The 22,696-nt window shown below is 40.1% G+C and overlaps 1 protein-coding gene across 2 annotated transcripts in view; it reads left to right on the top strand.

Annotated features, from left to right (window-relative positions):
- The window catches only part of CHRDL1 (chordin like 1), a 40,390-nt gene that overhangs the window by 9,608 nt on the left and 8,086 nt on the right, over window positions 1–22,696 (top strand). The window contains exons 2-10 of one of the 2 annotated variants that reach the window (XM_026678572.2): window positions 2,341–2,494; window positions 6,318–6,430; window positions 7,114–7,207; window positions 10,704–10,846; window positions 13,416–13,509; window positions 15,059–15,120; window positions 16,045–16,216; window positions 20,562–20,756; window positions 22,330–22,497. In XM_026678572.2, coding sequence (XP_026534357.1) covers window positions 2,389–2,494; window positions 6,318–6,430; window positions 7,114–7,207; window positions 10,704–10,846; window positions 13,416–13,509; window positions 15,059–15,120; window positions 16,045–16,216; window positions 20,562–20,756; window positions 22,330–22,497 — 1,147 coding nt within the window. In that variant the 5' untranslated portion in view covers window positions 2,341–2,388. The remainder of the gene's footprint in view (window positions 1–2,340; window positions 2,495–6,317; window positions 6,431–7,113; window positions 7,208–10,703; window positions 10,847–13,415; window positions 13,510–15,058; window positions 15,121–16,044; window positions 16,217–20,561; window positions 20,757–22,329; window positions 22,498–22,696) is intronic. The other variant, XM_087971935.1, reaches the window with a different exon arrangement.

The following is a 22,696-nucleotide window of genomic DNA, read 5'->3' as shown; positions in this document are numbered from 1 at the left end:
AAAGATAATATAAATTTTAAAAAGCAAAATAGTTACAACAGACCCTGAAATGAAAAAAATATGTTTCCCTAGCAAGGGCATGTTGCCTATTAAAAATTAATTATGGCTCTTTATTGAAAAATTGAAACTTCAAATTAAAAAAGAAACCAATGGGTCATGTGCAGTCCCAGCTGTGTGTCCTAGAAATGTGGGTTCTCACAACATTTTTGACCTCAAGCTACCCTTTCTTTTGAGCCATTGGAATGAAATGATGCCTCTGATATTCCAAAACAAAGCAGATGCTGCTGCATTGCTCTTTAAAAATAGATTTGCTCAAATAATTAGCTTTCAACTTGCTTTCCTATGGCTGTATTTAGACCATCTTTCTTTAAACTGGTAATACTTGGGTAGAGGCTGAGGTTCAACATAAACAAGGAAGGCTCTTCCGTTCAGCTTAGATATATTTATTTGACTTTTAATTTAAATTTCTGCCTTTGAAATTACAATGAAATTCCAATTGTTTAGATTTGGAGTGAGATTATCCACCAACAAAGCCATAATAGAATTTATTTAGTTTTATTTAATGCTTTGAATAAACCCAACCAGTGCAATTTTACACTAGGAATTATATCTTGCAGGATGTCTGAATCTAACAAATATGGGGTATTTTTAATGGCTACTCTGAATATTCAAACCGAAGAGAGGACTCAAACCAGCCATGTTTGAACAAAGGTTTATTGAACAACCAACAGTTTTCCAGAAGATACAAGTAGTTATGGATTTTCTGTGAAATTCCTAGTTGTTTTAGATCTCCTGTTTTTACTCTCCTTTTAAAAAATACAGTTTTGTGGCTCAGGTGAGGTACACACTACCCAGTATTCCTCCCAAAACCACATCTCTGTGTTTGCACATTGTTTTAGGCCACCCTCTGGAGTTAACCCAGTCAACTGAGCCTCTCTCCTAAATTGTGATTAATTGCCTTTATTCTCCAAACAAAATAAAAAAGAACTTCTTATAGCCAAGGATATCTGTATGAAATTTTGGGAGTTGAAGTCCACAAATCTTAAAGTTGCCAAATTTGAAATACACTGAGCTGGCAGATGCTTAGGTAGATCCATAGAGACTATCTGACCATCCCTGCTCTCCATGGGTCCAGTTGAAGTTGCTGGTCAAATTACTAAAGTTGAATTAAGATTCAGCCACCAGTCTACCCAGTTGGTTGGGTACAAGAAATTGGGAATACTGTCTTGTTCCTTGATTCAGTAAGCCACATAGTTATAAAAAGAAATGCATAATTTCCAGAATAGTATACTGCCAAACCAGATTATTATTTGGGTGGAAACCTGACAGATCTGGTACTGTAGCCAACAAATACCTCAGCTTCATTTTCTTTTCTTTTATAAAAAGAACATCTTCTTTTCTTCAAGAAAGAGTGTAGAGAAGAGCAACAAAGATGATTAGGAGGCTGGGGGCTAAAACATATGAAGAACTGTTACAAGAATTGGACATGTCTAGCCTAGTGAAAAGGACTAGAGGTGACATGATAGCACTATTCCAATATTTGAGGGGCTGCCACAAAGAAAAAGAGGATCAATCTATTCTCCAAAGCACCAGAAAGCAAGACAAGAACAAATGGGTGGAAATTAATCAAGGAGATCAGCGACCTGGAACTAAGGAGAAACTTCCTAATAGTGACAACCATCAAACAGTCTTGTCTTCAGAAGTTGTGGATACTCCATCACTGGAAGCTTTCAAGAAGAGACTGGACAACCATTTGTCTGAAATGGTATAGCGTTTCCTGCCTGAGCAGGGGGTTGGATTAGGAGACCTCCAAAAACTCTGTTTTTCTATGTTCTGGTGATGCAGATTTCTCCAGGCAGGAATATTGTGGTTTCATGGTCCATATACCCAGTTTTCAAACAATTTTGTTCATCATTTCTCCAAATACTTCCTTTTTTCTACAGATTTCTTTTCCTTTTAATAAATTGTTATTTCCAACTACATTACAAATATTGTAGAGAGAATTGGAGATTTCCAGCGCTTGTTGCATACCCATTGGAGTTCTGCCTCAAAAGTAAAATTAGATAAACCTCCCATTCAAACACCAATTAAATTAATTTCTCCCCAATGTCCCTGGGGGGGCAACATTAAGTGCAAGTGTGCTCATAATGTATTCCAAAACACACTGCAGCATATAAAAATGCTCAAGGCAGACATATCAAACTGGCAAAATGCCTCTTTTAGAACTTTGCACCAGAACAAAGACCAGTTCTGGTCTCGTTTGCCTGGTTGATTTCTCTTGCAAGAATTCACTGTGAAGAGCAGGGTCCATTCTAAATAAGCCTATATTTCTTCCCCTAGAACCGCACCGCTTATTTACATCACAGATCTTCTCTTTCTCTTACCTCGATGGTTGGCATGAAGAAAATGTGGAATCTGGAACACATCCGCTTGATTTGTGCCTGTTTGCTTTGCCTCATTTTCACAGAGGAAAGTAAAACAGAATCAGGAAAATGTAAGTATGCTTTTGGCAGTATGTCGGAAGCTGTAATTAACGCTTGGCTGTGGGAAAGCATCCAGAATAAGCTTTGGAGCCCACATGCATGCATGTGATTTGTGAGCTAATTGGAGAGTGGTGATAATCCACAGGAGCGGGTCTTCTGATGATCATTAATTAAATGAATTTTAATCAAGCTACATGGCTCATGATTGTGGAAGGGCTGCTTCCTTCAAGCTAACATTAAAGGATTATTTGCATGTTTTGCATACTTTACCCCTCCCCGCCCCAAAGCCTAACAAAGAATAATGGTAGCAGATTTGGTTCTGCTCCCAACCCAGAAGTAGCTGTGACTGTTGTCACCACCAGCATGTTTGGTCTCCATCCAGCCACAGCAATGCGAGATGGAATATTGTCTCCAAACAAATGTTCTCAAATGAAATGGAAAAATGTTCTAAATTTCATTTTTTGCCCTGTTGCAAAATATTCCACTGTTAGATCTTTTTTTTTTCCATGGAAAAATTTTCTCCTTTGCAAAAAAATTCCCTGTATTAATTAAAATAATTAATAACATAACAAATGGAGATCTTTTGGGTCAAAGTGAAGTGCTGGAATTGGTCTTATTTACAATCTGACAAGATGATTTTTAAATGATTGCTTTCCAAATGTTAACTCAAGTTGGGTTCACTCAATAGGCTTAAATCAATTACAAACCAGGGCTTGGCATTCAGATAATATAGTTAAATTTTGGTTTACTGTAGTATAAATCTAGGTGATTTCATTAGCTAATATTTTAATGATGGTTGAATTTTAAGTTCCAAATTAAGGGCATTATGTGAAGTACAGTTAGTCCTCGACCTACAGCAGTTCATTTATTGACCATTTGAAGTTACAACGGCACTGAAAAAGGACTTATGACCATGTAGCATCCCCATGGTCACATGATTTACATTCGGATGCTTGACAACTGACTCATATTTATGACGGTTGTGGTGTTCCAGGGTCATGTGATCCCTTTTATGACCTTCTGACAAGCAAAGTCCATGGGGAAACCAGATTCACTTAACCATGCTACTAATTTAACAACTGCAGTGATTCACTTAACAAACATGGTGAGACAAGTTGTAAAATGGGACAAAACTCACTTAACAAATTTAACAACATAAATTTTGGGCTCAATTGTGAGCCACAAGTACTGAAAAGACTGCCACGCTTGAAAGATTTTCCAGACATACCATGCAATCCTACAATAGGAAGGGCAATTTAATATCTTGCAGAGATTTTGGAGTCTACTCCCACATGGATCCAGGCAATAGAGATCCAGATTTTCTTTCTATTTTTATTTCACATCCATAGTTCTCTCTCTTTTGATTGGTATGTTTAAAAAGCATTCATGTTGAACCCAGAGAAAAAATGACATGGACAAGAACAAAGTTGAATTAAAAGATGGAATAAGGACACCATCGGGCAAGGAATAATATTAAAAGAGGATATGGCTGAAGGATCTTACCTCCCTTATACTACCTGGAGGACCCTGAATAGGTTGAGTGTAAAACCAAAATGCTCAAGTGGAGGCTTTTAGTGGATAAGATCACACTGAATGTGGAGAGACACAGAGCCCAGCACATCTGCTGATATGTCAGCTATTACCAGAAACATGTACTGATGGTGACTTATGTTTGGCCAATGACAAAGCCAAGAAGGTGGCTTCATTCTGGCAGTTTAAAACTTGATCTAGATGGGGGAAGAGGAGGAAGAGGAGGCAGGAGTGGGGGGGGGGAGGAAAGAAGAAAGAAGAAGAATATGGACTGCTCTCCATAGTCAATTAAGATCTACATGCTTCCAGGTTTCATTCCATATTTAAAATCCTTGGCAAAGCATCAGATTGTCTGCTTTGGTTAGTTCTGTGACCACTAAACTAAGGCTGGCTGAATTAAAGAGTAAATATAAAATGAAAAGTTTAGAGTTGAGTGAGTTATAACATCATCGAAGACAGAAATGCAGAGAAAGTAGTTTGCAAATCTATTACTGTAGTTCTTGAAAGACAATTTTCGTAAGTGGAATAAGAACTGGGAGACCAAAAAATGCAGGGAGATTTTCAGCAGGGCAGCAATATTTATCCTGGGAGTAGCTTTCACTTGCCATTTTTCACACATCCTATGTTTCACCCTATGCTTTGTAACCAAATTCAGTAACAGAATTAGAATAATTTTCTATCTGTATCCCAACAACTCTAACAAGCCAAAGGGAAAAAGATGGACCTGACCCAAATAAGTTTATTTATTCAGCTGAGGTGTGCAGATAGCTGTGCTGCAAGCAGGGCCACTGCCAATGGACTCTGAGTGGCATTTCCAGTTCATTGCTTTGCTGGTATGAACATTTTGTTCAGTCTGTACTTTTTTTTATATGAGCCACCAAAACTTCCCTTGGATCTTTCTTTCTTCTCGAAGCAGGACGGAAAGTTGGTTGAGGTGAGCAGATTTGAAGGACAGATCTCCTCGGTTGAGAAAGTCCTTGATGAGTGCGCAGGTTGACTGTCAAGTGTTTAAATTGCAATGATTCTTCTAGTGTTATATAAACTCCCATTTACTCATCATAAAACCAGCTTGTTCCAGGAAGCAAGTTCCAGGACAAACAAAGGGTTGCATTCATAAAATCTACTTAACCAGGTCAGTTAAAGGCCTAATGTCTGCTTCAGCATAACATGTGAATTAGGCTAATATTAACACTGGTTACGTTTTTTAAAAACTTAGAACTCAACTTCTTGGTTATTTTACCAGTCCATTTATTGTGCAAACCCAAAAAAGGAGTTAAATCTAGTTTGAATGAGTTGAATGCTTTCAAACAGCCTGAAAAATGGAAGTTTGTTTTGGAAACTGAAAGCTGGTTTAAGAATCATCCAGAGGACCCATCAGATTCAGAAAGCTGGTCACTTTCAGAATATTACGCCAAAGAGATTAAATCTCTCAGATTAAATCTCTGAGAGCAAGCCAAGATGCGAAGCAAAGAGCTATGTTTCCAACCATCTTGAGTGACCTTAATACCAGCAGGATTTAGGGACATTTGGCTTAACACTTGTCAAAAGAGGATTAACTTTATAAAATTCAGTGAATCGGGATTCACTAAATTTTTAACATACATGTTGCTAGAAGAGGTGCTTATGGTGAGCAGGATTTTGCAAATCTCATAATCAAGCTAACAAGTCAATCAGTGGTGCCCATTTGGAGAAATCTGGTAAGGAGATAGAGTTGAATGTCTCATGAAGTAGTCAAACATGCATCCCACCCTCATTAAGCGTAAAATTGTAACAGTCCCATCTCTGTTGACTACAATGATGATCTACATCTTTTTACAGAAATTAAATACAGATAGTCCTCAACTTATGACCACAATTGAGTCCAAACTATCTGTTCCTAAATGAGATAGCTGTTAAGTGAGTTTTGCCCCATTTTATGATTTATTGCCACAGTTGTTAAGTGAATCACTGCAGTTAAATTAGTAACACATTTGTTAAGTGAATCTGGATTCCCCATTGACTTTGCTTGTCTGAAGGTCACAAATGATGAGCGTATGACCTTGGGACAGCAGTGGTCATAAATATGAACCAGTTGCCAAATGATTGAATTTTGATCATGTTCACGTGACCATGGGGATGCTGCAACAGTTTCAACTATGAAAAACATTCATAAGTCACTTTCTTCAGTGCCATTGTAACTTTGAACAGTCACTAAATGAACTGTTGTAAGTTGAGGACTACCTGTACTCTCACTGCTCTTGTTGGTCACCAGTTCACAATTTCTCTCTCTTCCTCCCCTTCCCCTCTCTCTTTTCTTTTTTTCAGATTCAGAAACCTACTGCATGTTTCAAGATAAGAAGTATCAAGTAGAAGAAAAATGGAATCCTAACCTTGAACCTTATGGAATTTTTCACTGTCTTGAGTGTCGTTGCACAGAGGTAATGTGATTGGATATAGTGAAGATGTGGATTTCCAGGAGGGAGGGGTTGTCCATTCCAGAAGAGTAAAAGGCAACTCAACCCAGAGATCATGTTTGTGTGAGAGAGGATGAAGACAGCCCCTCCCTATTAGTTCCCAGAGCATATTGAAGAGGCAGCAAGTAGAATCCTCAATCTAGGAAAAGTTGACTTATAGGTGTGAAACAGTAAAGATCTCAGTTTGGAAGGATGGTTCCTGCTTTTGTACCTGACACAGGCTGACTGTGGAATTCCAGGAACTACTGTCCACATATGTTGTCTGAGGGTTTCTGGGAGTTGAAGTCCACAAATGTTATGATGGAATGCAGTGAGGAGATGGATTTCCAGGAGGGAGATGGTCCATTCCAGAGGAATAAGGGGCAACTTAGCCCAGAGATCATGTGTGTCAGAAAGAGGATGAAGACCGACCCTCTGCCCAGAATAATGGCAGTAGATTTGGTTCTGGATATCCAAAGCTGCCCCCAGCCCAGAAGTAGCTGTGACCGTTGTCACCATAGTCTTCAGAAGGAGGGGCCACCAACAGAAAGCTTAGGTGAGCCATTTTGGCACTGGAGGTGCAATTCTCTGAAGCCCTGTCCAAGTGTACGTAAATAACCACTTTGCATGCTAAATGTATTTATGGAAGGTCTGTTTCTCTACTTCAGAAGGGGAACGTGCTGTGTATGAAAGTCAAGTGTGCAACCCTGCGGTGTTCCAACCCTATACACAATTCATCAAAATGCTGTCCAAGTTGTCCAGGTAATCTGCGTCTCTAGTGCAACAAAGCAGTCTAGATAGAATATTTGCTGTAAACATGCCAGAAGGGAACCAACTGATGGTTGCCCTGTCCAAAAATAACAAAGGGATGCTGTCATGCAGCAAAACTCTATTATTACACAGTCCATTTGTGATGAGCATTTTCTTCATCCCAGAGCATTAAGTGGATGATGTCCCCTTCGTGTAAGACAAATCATTTTTGCCCTCTTTTCCTTGTTGGGATGTGATACTCCTTTTTTCTGTGCTTCTTAATATCTGGCTGGCTGTTGCAATACAGATAGTCCTCGACTTACAACCAGCATTGAGGCCAAAATTTCTATTACTAAGCAAGACAGTTGTTAAATGAGTTTTGTCCCACTTTAGGACTTTTCTTGCCATTGTTGTTAGTTAATCATTGTGGTTGTTAAATTAATAACATGGTTGTTAAGTGAATCTGGCTTCTCCATTGACTTCACTCATATGAAGGTGGCAAAAGGGGATCATGTGACCCCAGGAGACTGCAACCATCGTAAATATGAGTCAGTTGCCAAGCGCCTGAATTTTGATCACATGAGCACATGGATGCTGCAATGGTTGCATGTGTGAAAAACAGTCATGTCACTTTTTCAAATGCTATTATAACTTTGAATGGTCACTAAATGAATTGTTGTAAGTCAAGAACTACCTGTATACTGAAATCTCTTCTTCTCCCCAGATAAACAAACAATGGTTGTTTCTCTGCAAGTGGTAGCCAACAGCATTGTCAACCATATTTGTTGCAACCCAACATTGCTTTGTAACAAGGCAAGGTCAGCCAGAAAAATAAGAGAGCCAGTAGGCATTTATGATTGTATAAATGGGCGTGTACAGTATTTCAAGAGATCATGTTATAACAGAGATTAAGCATGATATTTTGGAAGGGCTGAGAAAAATCATCCTCCATGCTTAACATCCAGTGGCTTGAAGCTCTTGCTACCTTTTCATCATCTTGCTTATTCCCATTTATGAAAGAATCACAGTTGTGCAACATTACAGTGGAATAATTGTATCAACATTGCCCAGAGAGCAGCTGTTATGTAATGCAACAGAACAGCAGGCAAGGAAGATTTGGCAGAGGCAGTTGAGTGTGGCTTTGGAAATTAGCAGTGCATAGTCTAGATGTGAAGAGGATTCATAATTCATTGATGTAAAAAGGTTGTCTGAAGGTTGAATCATTGCAACTGGACTAATCAACCAATTGAATTATCAGTTAATATTTATCCGTTATCAGTCAAGCAGTGGGACAGCTTGCCTTCAGAAGTTGTAGACTGGAGAACTATTTGTCTGAAATGGTATAGGATCTCCTGCTTGAGCAGGGGGTTGGACTAGAAAACCTGCAACTCTGTTCTTTTATTCTGTGTTCTATTTATTCTGATGTTATTGTTAGTTTGAGAGACTCACTGCCCACCCAGGCACCTTAATCCAGTTGCAATCATCTAACCTTCAGATAACTTGAGACAACCTTCAGACTATCTGGATGATTGAAAATCTTCACTGACATTTTGCAATGCATTTGGGGGAGCTAACTCTGAGGTTACTGTGGCAGAAGTTGGTACGTTCCAGTGGCTTTGCCTAACTGCCTTGCTCTGACTGCTGAAGTTGCCTCTGACTGCTGAAGATGGGCAGTGAAACGTCTCTCAAACTAACAACAAAAATTAGTCTAGTTGCAATGTTTCAACCTTCAGACAACCATACCTGGCTGATTGAGTCTCTTCATTGACACACTGATGAAGAATTTAGCCTTTGACATGGGGTTTCAGAGGTTGTGGAGATGTCATGGTTGACTTGAGCATTTGTATCTGTTATGGCACCCATTTTTTCTCTTTACACCCCAAGTTAAAGTGTTTATCCTTAAACCACAATTAATATATGTAGTGTTTTCCTCTCTCTCTCCCCTGTCCCACTTTCTGAAAATAGTCTGTTGTTAAAACACTCTAAGGATATTTCAATATCAAATTGTGCTTTTCTGCCTTTAGGGAATTACACATGTATATAAGGGTCTAATATATTGGATTTAATGCATGTTGCACAGTACAGAGGTCCTAATAGTTCCTTTCCCCCACATACTGTACATCAAAAGCTATTCAAAGCCTTGAGATACCAGCATGTGAACATAAATGATTTGCAAAGGTCTTGAATCATGGCCATTGAATTCATTTGCCCATTATTTGATACCTCGTGCTGCTTGGGTTGGGTGCCAAGCTTCACAAATGAAAAGAGAAACGAGGAAGAATATCAGCCTGAATTCTTCAGTAGTAAAATAATTTTAAAGTGTCTCTTTTTTTATGCTGTGTAATAATGCAAGCATAAAAAGGCTTCAGCTACCCATCAATCTGGTAGGAAGACAAAATGGGACTGTCTTCTCACAAAGACTCAACTAAGTCTCCGCATATTCAATTAATTTGGGTGGTAGTAAGCAAACCATTGAGATTACTATACACACAAAGATAATTGGTTGTTTTTTGCTAAAAATGGAAAAAATAAAGTGGTGAATATGTAAAGAAGAGAACAAGGTGGTCATTTTAACGAGGGACAAATGACGATAAAATTGTAACTAAAGATCAGAAGTTGTTTCTTTATTTTTTTTATTTGTATCTCATTCTACAAGCTATTTGTTTCATATTTTTCTTTTTCTTTATTTTTACTTAATATATTCCATGTTGACTGCTATGAAAAATGTTCAATAAAAATTAAATATTAAAAAAAATATTGGGGGTGGGGGGAAGAACAGCACAGGAACAAGGAAAAGAAATATTGGAAGAAGCTAAGGGAGAAATGCCCCTAAGACATTTAAATCATAGTCTAAAAATGGGGTATCCAACCTTCGCAACTTTGAGACGTGGACTTCAGCTCCCAGAATTGAGATGCTGACTGGGGAATTCTGGGAGTTGAGGTCCACAAGTCTTAAAGTTGCCAAGGTTGGACACCGAAATGACCTAGCAAAACCACTAGCAAAACCATCTGTCATGAAGTTTTATCTGCAGGATCCAAACTGGGTCAGTCACCGGGACCAGAGGTTTAGTCTTCTGAGCTTTCATGCTGAAGCCAATTCTCAGGGAATGTCTCTCTACAAAAATGTGTGCTTTGAGCTATTCCAGCTTATCAGGTACTTAGAAGCCGAGGACTTGGCAGCCCTAGGAAACAACAGCAAAATGGCTTAATAGCCCACCACAACACCCCAATCAACAAATAAAAAGCCACACACAACCAGGCACCACATAAATACTATGCATAGAATAGCCCAAATCACATTCTGTAGAGACAAGTTTCCTGAGGATGGGCTGCAGTATGAGTCCAAAAGTTCAGAATACTAAACAACTCATCTCAGTAACCGAACAGACTGGATCCTGCAACATTATCCTGGGACACATATATTCACTCTTGTTATCTGTCCTGTTTGAGCCTCTTGGTTGAGTTTGGTTGTTAATGCTTTTTTCCCATTGCCTGTTCTCTTTTCCAGATCAACCCGTTGTTTCAGACATCAGAATTGCTGGCAAGGCCTGCAACTACAGTGGGACCATTTACCAGCATGGGGAGATGTTTAGCATAGAAGGAATCTTCAAAAACAAACAACCCAATCAATGTGCGCAGTGCAGTTGTTCTGTAAGTGAAACCCTGGCTTCTGCCAGGCACAATTGGCTTTGATGGCAGAGAATATTTGTAGTTCAGGGTTGAACTGTAGGCTCCTTGGTGTTCTCTGAACTTGGTTATTATTTTGTGATAAATACTATTGATTTCAGCGCTCCTTGGTACATTCTGAGCTTGCTTGTTTACTTAAAGAGGTCTCATTACCATAACTAGGTAATATCATCAGTGCTACTGATAATAAGGAGTGCTATTTGCTTGCAGTTTATATCTGTTGCCTGTCTGTGGGGGTGGGGGCAGTCTTAGATATTCTTTGATTGGGCTGTTTACTGATGGCTCTTTGACAGTTCCTTGATTGGGGTATTACCTATCTGGGTGCTGATTACTGGTGGAGAGGTATTGGAGTCTTTTGGTTCCTTTTTGGGCTGGTTAATTTTCTCTTTTGCATAGTCTATAGATGTTTTCAATGTCTATGGGTGTGTTGATGGCTGATTTGTCAGAGAGCCAGGATTCTAGAATTCCCTGGCATTTTTAGACGTGGCCTTGTCTAGGATTGCCACGTTTTCCAAATTGAAACTATGGTTAAATCTGTCTATATCTTGTGAAATGAAAGAATTCTCAGCAATATCCATGTGTGATGGAATGTAGTCTGGATTCCCAGGAGGGAGGAGGTCCATTTCAGAGGAGTTAGAGGCAGCTCAGACCAGAAATTATGTATGAGAGAAAGAAGGTAAAGGCAGCCCCTCCCTCACAGCTTCCAGTAAATATGGTTGATAGCCTAGTGGTGATAGTGGTAGTTTACTCCAGACTAGAAAGGTTCTGTCTATGGATGTGGATGTCTGTGTGGCAACTGAGGAACAGAAAAATGGCTGCTGCCAGGTTTGGTTTAAAGTTGACAGTGGAACAATAAAGAAATCTACTTAAAAGAATCCCATAGGTGCTTTTTCAAGAGGCAAGTGGACTTTCTTGTTTTTCTTTGAAGACGTTTCACTTCTCATTCAAGAAGTTTATTTAGTTCTGACTGAATAGTGGGGAATGAAAGCATTTATATCCCTTGCAGTCATCTGGTTGTTAGCTCTCTGAAGGCCCATCGTTAGGTCTTTGAGAGACCTTGGGCTACCTGGGGGTTAATCTGTACCATTAGGGTCACCTGAATCAGACTGCAAATGGGTGCAGAACCTTCAGTCAGAACTGGAAAAGCTTCTTGGATGAGAAGCAAAATGTTTTCAAGAAACAGTCCAGTTGCCTTTGAAAAGTGCCTTTGGGACATATATGATCTGGATGACTTAGAATCGTCACAGGCATATAGACAGTCCTTGATTTATGACCATAACTGAGCCCAAAATTTCTGTTGTAAAATGAGACAGTTATTGAGTTTTGCCCCATTTTACAACCTTTCTTGCCACAGTTCCTAAGTGAATCACTGCAGTTGTGAAGCTAGTAACCCGGTTGTTAAGTGAATCTGGCTTCCCCATTGACTTTGCTTGTCAGAAGGTTGCCAAAGGGCATCACGTGACCCCTGGACACTGCAACCATCATAAATACGAATCAGTTGCCAAGTGTCTGAATGTTGACTATGTGACCATGGAGATGCTGCAAAGGTTGCAACTGTGAAAAATGGTCATAAGTCAATTTATTCAGTGCTGTTGTAACTCTAAATGGTCACTAAATGAACTGTTGTAAGTTGAGGACTACTTGTCTTTGACAGAAAAGCATACTTATAGCTCAGGGTTGAACTGTGAGGACTTTGGTGTTCTCTGAGTTTGGTGGTTTTCTTGCAGATGTTTCGTGACCCAACCAGGTATCATAATCAGTGCTTAGATGATGTTGGTGGCACTTTGATGATAATCTTCAGACATGAAGATGTTACTTAATCAGGTAATCTGTGCAAGAACACCAAGCTCAGAGAGCACCAAAGACCCCACAGATGGCGTATTCTCACAAAACTTTACCACAGGCAAAAGCCTAGGTATCTAAAATTTGGTTGATTCAGTTCAACCATTTGCAGATTCAACTCCAACACATGAATCAATTGAATTGCCATCAATAAAGTTCACGCAACAAAGTCAACAAACAACTCACACTTTGGCCATCAAGACATTAGAGAAGAATAAGTATCTATGCATATTTCTAGCTCTGATTTTGGAACAAGGTACCTTCTCTTGTGTCGTTCTAGAAGAGAATGCCCCTCCAACCCACCCTGGAATTCAAAGAAGCCATTCTGCCATCCTGGAGCCTTGGATTGACTTCCAAGGAGCTTCAAACTTCCCCCAATATAGTTTGAAAGCTATATGAATGGATCACTTGAGTACCTTCACTTTGCTGTTTTTTGCCCTGCGGCTCGAGAGATTTTAAAGGATTCATTTTTGCTCATTTCTGCTGATGAAGAAGTCAAGCAGATTCTCTTCTGGGGAATTCAGATCTTTTGCTGAGGTTGTTCATCCTGTTAACCTTCACTGCAGTTTAAAACACTTCCCAAAAAAGAAAGAAGGAATGGACTTTGGATTGCTTTATTGCAAGCATTGGTAACCCTGTATCTGCCAAGTATCACAACACTGTTTGTTTTCTGTTTGGTTCTTAACTGCAGGAAGGAAAGATATATTGTGCCTTGAAGACCTGTCCTGATTTAACTTGCACTTCTCCAGTGTCCGTGTCTGACTCTTGCTGTCAAATTTGCAAAGGTAGTAGTATCATCACCAGCACCAACTTCATTATCACATTATCATTATTACGAGGCCTGGGGGCACAGTGGTTAGAGTGCAGTATTGCGGGCTGACTCTGCCCACAGCCGAAGTTTGATCCTGACTAGCTCAAGGTTAACTCAGTCTTCCTTCCTTCTGCGGTCGATAAAATGAGGACCCAGATTGTTAGGGGCAATATGTTTTCACTGTCAGAAATTTTCTGACAGTGAGAACAATCCACCAATGGAACAGAAGTTGCCTTCAGAAGTTGTGGGAGCTTTATCACTTGAGACTTTCAAGAAGAGATTGGACTGCCATTTGTCAGAAATGGTGTAGGTCTCCTGCTTGGGCAGGTGGTTGGACTAGATGACCTACAAGGTCCCTTCCAACACTGTTAATCTGTTAATCTGCTTGTAAACCTGCTATAAAGTGCTATAGGGTGGTATATAAGTCTAAATGCTATTGCTATCACCAGGATTGAGAAGGGCTCCCCTGCGTCTTGTGCCTTATATTTTGGATTCAGATTCAGAGACAGAACATAGTAGTAAAACTCTTGAAGGTTTAACCAAAAGGTTACATACTCGGAGGGCAAATTGTTATGAATTGGTAGGAATTTTCCTGGTGAGCAACTTACTTACACTTTCCAATTTGTTGACAGGTCAGAGACACTCTTGAACTGTCTTTCATGTGCAAAAAGCATCTGAGAATGAATTTAAATATAACTGTTTCATTTTAATTAATAAAATATAATATGGATGTATTAATCAATATATTGATATTAATAAATATTAATTAAGGAAGAGTAATATATATTTAATGCCTTTGGGTCAGTTTTCACTGTTGGTACCTTCCTGGACAAGTCCCTGCATTTTTCTTGGCAATATTTTTCAGAAGAGGTTTGCCATTGTCTTCTTCCTAGGGCTGGCCCAAGATCACTGACATGGCTTCATGCCCACAGCAGGACTAGAACTCTTGCTTTCCTGGGTTCTAGCCTGCTTCCTTTAACCACAACATCAAAGTAGTTCTCAGGGAAGATTAATCTGGAGTATTTTTCCTATGAACACTAATACAGAGAAAGAGTAGCTAGGGAGACAACCAGTCAATGAATGGACACTATATAAATCTGGAACCACAACTGCATTTCCCAATAAAATGGGGCTATGAAAGGCAGCTTGAGTTCCTGGTCAAAGCCAAAATAAATTACTTCTCCATCCTCTGTGATGGAAAAATAACAGCAACGTAATCCTTGTATCACCCATTTGAGAATTTTGAGAGATAAATTTGCATTTTGTAAATGAGAAGTTTGTTGAACTTTCAATGTGATTGAAAGGCAAATTTGATTGTACTTCTTAAATTCCATCAGAATGGTATGGACATTTTGGGTGAACCCATAGCAAAATGGTTTCTGGGAATAAACAGATTTACTTCTTACCAGATAGATTTCATTGGGCTAGCCAGCCGTGCTTTTACTCCTCCCCATCCCTCCTTTGGCAAGTGCTCCACCATAAATGGCTCCCAGGATTTTTTGACACAGTTGTCTCTTGTGCAGATGAAGAATCACTGAGGGACCTGGATGGAGAACTCATTCGTCAGCCAGCTATCCGTGAAGCTGTAAGTCAACTTGTCTCAACCCCATCTCCAATGAAAGGAAGACCCATCCCAGGCAAAATTATTATAATTGAGATATGGCTGTATTTCTTTCAACATGAGAACCTAGCAGGATTCTGTTGCAGATTTTTTTTATCTTTAGCAACTGAGTGATCAAGATGATGAATTAAATATTATTTTTGCATGTTTCATACTTCACTAGAATTACTCCCACTACTCTTCATTCTATTTTGCAAATTTAGTGTCTTTCTTCATTCCACTAACCCATTTAGCACTTAGCTTCTCCTAACAAAGCCTATGAGTAACTATACTGCAAACAAGCTAGAATGTAATCCAAGAATCGTTTTTCAGAAAAATCTGTTTTTGCCTTGTTTCTGATGTCTGTGTTAGGAAAGTGAGCTGTTGGGTTTTCAGTCCAGCATAACTGATTGTTATGAATTTTGGTTTAATGCAAATAACTAAATGTAAATCTTTTAATTGCATTTAATAAGTAACAATTACTAATAATTAATAAGTAACTAATAATTATTAAGGCTTGGTGATATCAGCCTTTTAATAGTGTTCCACAGTAATGTCACTTCAGGTTGTAAGACAGGATTTTTCCCAGTTATAAACTTTATTTCTAAATGCTGCAACACTGCCAGGTTTTAAGAACATATTGGACAACAATTTGTCTGGTATAGGGTTTCCTTCCTGAGCAGGGTGTTGGACTAGAACAGGGGTCTCCAACCTTGGCAACTTTAAGACTTGTGGACTTCAACTCCCAGAATTCCTCAAAACTGGCTGAGGAATTCTGGGAGTTGAAGTCCACAAGTCTTAAAGTTGCCAAGATTGGAGACCCCTGGACTAGAAGACCTACAAAGTCCCTTCCAACTCTCTTTTTCTGCCTTGTTTTCACAAATTATCTCTCTTTTCTCTTTTCTCCAGAGACATTCTCCTCCCTCCCAGCCCGAGTCCTCAACCAGCAGTCCTAGACTAGCCGCTATCATCCTGCAGCCCCCTGAGGGAAAAGCTAGATTCAAATCTATGCCAAATACATCACAAAGATCTGGTACCTTTGTACGGATCGTCCTTAACAACCGACAGAAAGTTGGAGAAGGTACGGAGATGTCCTTTTCAACAATATTCTTCTGATTGCTTGGCAGTCTGCCAAAAGGTCCTCAAAGGCCATAGGATTGAAGAAGTCTGGCCAGGCCAGACTTTTGACCCTCCAGATATTTGGATGACAATCCATCGAGGCCTTGAGCAAGGACCATGCTGCAGAGGCTGATAGAATGCCAAAAGTTATATATTAAATTCAGAGTTTCAGAAATAAAGTACTATAAGGACTTTAAAGTTTATGAACGTAACAAGTGTCTGCAACTCTTTAAAAACAAAGGTGATTCATAGAGTTCCAGAAGATGGTACATTTACACTCCTGTGCATTCCCAGGGCCCGACCCAAAATGCTTTTTCAAGAGGCAACTGGACTTTATTCAGTCAGAACTGAAGAAGCTTCTTGGATGAGAATCTAAATGTCTTCAAGGAAAAACAAAGTCCAATTGCCTTTTGAAAAAGCTTCTTTGGGACAACCATGATGTGGATGACTGAGAATCCCCAGACTCTCCCAGGGCCTTTTCTGACATTGCATCTGGGTGATAAAAATTATGCTAAGGTCTCTCCAGGATTCCTGCCCTTTTTAAGAGAGAGAATATAATATTATTGCATCTCTACAGTGGCTTGTCTACTAAGTTAGGATTGACCAGCCCTCAAATGACATTTTTACAACTTTTGGGGAGAGTCTGCTGCTAATTCTTTAACATCACTGACATACCCAGTTAATAATAAGAGGACTCAGTGCTTTTTGTATTTGGGCTTACTTTTACATACTTCACTTTAGAGAGGAAGGTTACATTTGAAATAATTATCTTAATTATCTTGGGTTGCTAGAGAAGATTGAAAGGAACAATTTCTCTATTGGTCAGTGAAAAAATAGCCATGCCTTGCTATAAATAGCCTTGGTCCTCATTTTGTGAACATGCTTGTGTGATATGTCTATGGAGATTCTCAATCATCCAGGTCATGGTTACCCCAAAGGTGCTTTTTCAAGAGACAACTAGACTTTCATGTTTTTCTTTGAAGATGTTTCACTTCTCATCCAAAGAGTTTCTTCAGCTCTGACTGGATGGTGGAAAATGGAAGGATTTATAGTCCTTGCAGACAGCTGGTCATTTGCATCCTTTTAGAGCAGGGATCTCAAACTCGCGGCCCGCGGGACAATTGTCGCCCGCAGGACGATATCCTGTGGACCCCACCGTGATATGAAAGTATAATATTAGTGCGGCCCGCAGGGGGAATGGACCTCTGAAGGAAGTCCCACCCGCCATTCCTCGTCGTGGCTTCTTCTCCACCCTGAACAAGTCCAAGTACAGGTCCAGACTTACTGATGATCATCTTCAAGCCATACTGAGGGTCTCAAGTGCCTCCTCTCTCAAGCCAAATGTGGCTCAGATATGTGAGAGGAAGCGTTGTCAAGTCTCTGGCAACAAGGAGTAAGCTGGAGAAGCCATGTTCTGAGGAACTGTTCATGATCTTCATTCAATGTTCCATTCATGTGTTCAGGACAGTTCATGTATTGGAGAAATCATTAACTGTTGATGACATTTGAGGATATTTTTTTAACAACGTTTTTTGTGGAATCCCTTATGCGGCCCAGCCTCACCCAGACTCTGCCTCCAGTGGCCCCCAGATAAATTGAGTTTGAGACCCCTGTTTTAGAGGGTAGTTGAGGCCACTTGGAGGTTTATCTGTGTCCTCAGGATCACCTGAGTAATGCAAATGGGTGTGGAGTTTCTTGGAATTGCTGAAAAGACTGTGTTGTAGACTGGAGGTAGATAATGGCGTATCCCTCCCCCTCTGTTGGGAGAGGGCTGTTTAATTTTGACATAAATGGCCTCTTTAACCACTCTTTCAAATTAGCGGTCCTTTCTGTCCAAAATGTGGGCTTTTGAAGACAGCAAGAGTCCAGTTGCCTCTTGGAAAAGCACCTTTGGGATGCCTGTGATATCTTCTCAACACCCCAAATATCTCTTTGTTCAGCTTCCATAGAAAAAGCAGAATAAAATAGAAGCATAATTATATGTGCTGTATTGGTTCTCCAGCCAACATTGTCTTTTGCAAACTAACATGCATATGGGTAGAAAAGTATGTATGGTGTGTATGTATGTGTATAACAATGTCTGTGTCACTTGGGAGAAGGTCCCTTCAGGTTCATTAGATTCATCAACATATGTTATGAAGCCCAGTCCTAAGCACATCAGTGAATACCTAAAGAGAAGGTCCCTATAAGCCCATGTCCCAATATCCAGATCTGATGGTTCCATAAACTTCATCTAGACCAAGGGTGTCAAACACAAGGCCTGCAAACTGGATGCAGCCCACAGGGTGCTTAGATCTGGCCTGCGGGTTGCACTGGGAACAGCAAAGGACCAGCCTGCAGTGCCTCTGCCAGCAAAAATGGAGGTTGGTGGGGTGCGTGTGGCCCTCCAGGGCTCCATTTTTGGCCGTGATGGCCTACCGCAGCCCTCTCTGCCAGCGAAAATGGAGCTCATTTTCACTGACAGGGGGCTGCAGGAAGCTGTCTGGGCTAAAAACACAGCCCGGGGATGCACCCTGACCCTAACCCTCTGTTCTTGCTGGCAGAGGGCTGCAGGAGCTGTCCCGGCCAAAAATGGGGCTCGAGTGAGCTGCACATGGTCTTCCGACCTTTGTTTTCACTGACAGAAAGTTAGCAAAACAACCTAAAAACAAAACAAAAGGAGAAATGTTTCCCCTTTTGCATTTGAGCATGCAAGAAGGGATAGGAAAGGAGAAAGGGAAAGAGGAAAGACAAAGAAAAAGAAGGGAAGATGGGAAGAGAACAAGGAAGGAAAAATAAGGAAAGAGGGGAAGGAAGAAGAAAGGAGAAGGAAGAGGAAAGGAAAAAGAGAAGGAAGGAAGGAACAAAGGAAGGGAAGAAAGGAAGAGGGAAGGAAGGTACAAAGGAAAGGAAGGAAGGAAGGAAGGAACAAAGGAAGGAAGGAAGGAAGGAAGGAAGGAACAAAGGAACAAAGGAAGGGAAGGAAGTTTATAATGAGAATGAGGGAGGGTCTGAAGAAAGTCCTGCCTTAGCACTTGGCCACTACAGGTGGCCCCGACATGAGTGATGTTGAGCTGGCCACGCCCACCCTGGGCCTCCGAGGTAAAACACAGATCTGAGGCAGCCTTCAAAGAAATCAACTTTGACACCCCTGATCTAGACAGCTGAAATCGAGGGAAAAGCCTGGGAGAATCTGAAGTTATAAAAGCCACTTGGCCCAAAGTCAACAATCCACAGACCTTCCAAATGGCCATCAAAATCTTTAAAACCTTTGATTCAGAGCCAACTAATCTACAAGGTTTTGATTAACTAAAGAAATGTTGGTGATAGAGACTCAAATATCTACCTGAACAATCATGAGATGATGTTTGTCTCAAGTTGAATGCTTCATGTCTCAGAGCAAAAAATCTTCATCCACTGCAAACTCTTCTCAGTTCACACACAAAGACAGCAACAAAGCAGTTTCTAATTGATTTGTTTTGGTACAGAAAAAAAATACCCTGCAAATGAATAGCACATTTTTCATATGTGCTATCCAGCTGCAGTTTTCAGGGGCTAAGGTGATTTTTTTTCTCCCCCCCCCGCCCCCCCAGGAGAATATTTGTATCTCAGGGTTGAAATGAGGTGTGAGCTTGGTTGTTTCCTTGTGGATGTTTCATTACCCAACTAGATAACAACATCAGTGCTAAACCTCCACTCCCTTCTAGCACTGATGATGTTACCTAGTTGGGTAATGAGATGTCTACAAGAAAACAACCATGATCAGAGAGCACCAAGGAACCCTCATTTTTCTCCCCCTTTCCCAAATGGGAACAAAATTATTGTGACACTTTTCTTTAATTATCTGATCTCTTTGAGTTTTCCCATTGGATATTCTTTGTACCAGTGAACAACCAACCTCTAAATTTTGACACCATTTTTCCCAGATTCAAAATTATTCTGGATTCAGCTGTAACAGTGTTTAGATTTCTTCCCATACAACAGAACCCCAAATTATTCTGAATTTAGGCTTGTTCCATGATACGTGATACGTCACGAATTGAGGAAATAGTTCTTAATAGTGAGAACAGTTAACCAGTGGAACAGCATGCCTCCAGAAATTGTGGGTGCTCCATCACGGGAAGCTTTTAGGAAGAGACTGGACAGCCATTTCTCTGGAATGGTATAGGGTCTCCTGCTGGAGCAGGGAGTTGGACTAGAAGACCTCTGAGGTCCCTTCAAACTCTGTTGTTCTGTTACTAGTGAGAGAAATGGTCATAGAGGGAAAAATTGTGGCCACTAAATCTCTATTTCTGATATCTAAGATTTGCATCCATTCTATATTCTAGTGTGCATTTCAAATGGAAAAACCTACTCACAGGGAGAAACCTGGCATCCATTTCTCCGAAACTATGGTACCGTAGAATGTGTCTTATGTACTTGCAATGGCACTAAGCCAGAATGTAAAGCAATCCAGTGTCCTTATCAGTATCCCTGTGAACAACCAAAGAAAATTGAAGGGAAATGCTGCAAAGTTTGTCCAGGTAGGTTGATGATGTTGCATTGGATTATGGAGGGTACATGGTGGCTAGGACAGAAACAATTTTGGGATGTAAGCAAATAACTGGAGATACCCCTACACAAGACTTTCTCTCTCTTGCTGAGACTTTCTTCTCTCTCTGCTCCCAAGTAGCAGTCTGTAGGAGTCAGCTCTTATTAGAGGTCTAAAGCAGCGATGTCCAATCTTGGCCACTTTAAGACCTGTGAACTTCAACTCCCAGAATTCCCCAGCCAGCCCTGAAGTCCACAGATCTTAAAGTTGCCAGGGTTGGATGCTCCTGGTTTATAGTGATTTCTTGCAAAAAGGCATTGAAATTAGGCCAACATGCTATACACTTTTTTGAAAGCTGATTCTCAAAAAAATAATATATGCATGTTTCTAACTATTATTCAAGTTTGCAAATTAAGACAAGAAAACGAACATAAAATATGACAAGGATCAACAAAAGCAAATCCGCTGGAGCTTACTCAATATTTGTAAGGCTAAGGCAGTAAAAAACCTTCTGCCCTCCACATTAAGAAGCTAGAAAGATTGGGAAGTGACTGCATTTTCAGTATTTATGGAACAGCTGACGGTGTTTTTGTTCTCCAAGCCAGGAAAATGGGCTCAGATACAGTAGAGGGCTGGTGGACCATCATGTTGTGCTTCCTCCAAGAGTATAGATTCCATTTTAAAGATAATTTTGGTACATTGTTCTTAATGGAATCACAATCTGAAAAAATGCAGGAAAATTATGATGACTTGTAACTGTCAGCCTTCCAAGATAAACCTAACTTGGAAACAAAGACATGCAAGCTAATACTACTTTTATTACAAGTAAGATAATCTTGCAAGAAATTTCCTAACAGTGACAACAATTAACCTGTGGAACATCTGCCTTTAAAAGCTGTGGTGCTACATCACAGGAGGCTTTTAAGAAGAGTCTGGACAGCCACTGGAATGGTATAGGGTTTTCTGCTTGAGCAGGGTTGGACTAGAAGACCTCCAAGGTCCCTTCCAACTCTGTTATTCTGTTAAATCTGATTGCACTTCATTCATCTTATTTTGATGAGAGTTGGGAATGTTCATGTCTGAGATGCTTTCTCAAATTACATTTCTGTCCATTCAGATTTCTTTTATCTGTCAGAGCCATGGTGGCACAGTGGTTAGAATGCAGTACTGCAGGCTACTTCTGCTGATTGCAATTTGGCAGTTCGAATCTCACCAGGCTCAAGGTTAACTCAGCTTTCCATCCTTCCAAGATTAGTAAAATGGGGATCCAGATTGTTGGGGGCAACAGGCTGAATCTGTAAACCACTTAGAGAGGGCTGTAAAGCACTGTGAAGCGGTATATAGGTCTAAGTGCTATTGCTATTGTTTTGATTGTGCCTCTTTCTCCTGTTCCTCAAGATTATTCCTTCTGCCTGTTATAGTAATTCCGATAATAAAGGAACTGTAAACTGGTATAAGGTCCCTGAGAATACATCCAATGGGATTTCCTCTGGAATAAAATGCAACAACAAAGGTGAAATAAACTAGATCCCTAAAATATAAACTATTATTTGTTTTTCTTACAGAAGAAATTGAAAGTCAACTCCCTGACGATCAAGACTATTTCTGCAGTGATGAGACATTTCCAGTTTACGAAGCCATTCGCAACATTTCCAATGGAACCCTCCGACAAATAGCCTTGGAAAAAAATGAAACTTCAGAAGTGGAAATCTACACATGGACTATTAAGAGAGGTGTTGAATTCTTTCTTTTTCCAAGATCACCCCCATAAGGAAGAGAGGAAATCAAGTTTTGGGGGATCACTGAGGCAGATCACCCATGGTATGTCTTCAGGGTTGTAAAAGTGCTCCCGATACAGAAAGTTTTGGGAGCTGTCTCAAGTGATTATATTATGAAAAAAAAAAATTTTTTAAGAGTTTTCCACTAAAAAAA

The sequence above is a fragment of the Notechis scutatus genome, chromosome 10, assembly GCF_049901735.1.
Source record: "Notechis scutatus isolate UNSWTSFEM ecotype Mainland chromosome 10, rNotScu1.2, whole genome shotgun sequence".
In the NCBI taxonomy this organism is placed as follows: domain Eukaryota; kingdom Metazoa; phylum Chordata; class Lepidosauria; order Squamata; family Elapidae; genus Notechis; species Notechis scutatus.
Note: the sequence above shows the minus strand (reverse complement) of the source record. Positions and strands in the feature narration are given on the sequence as shown.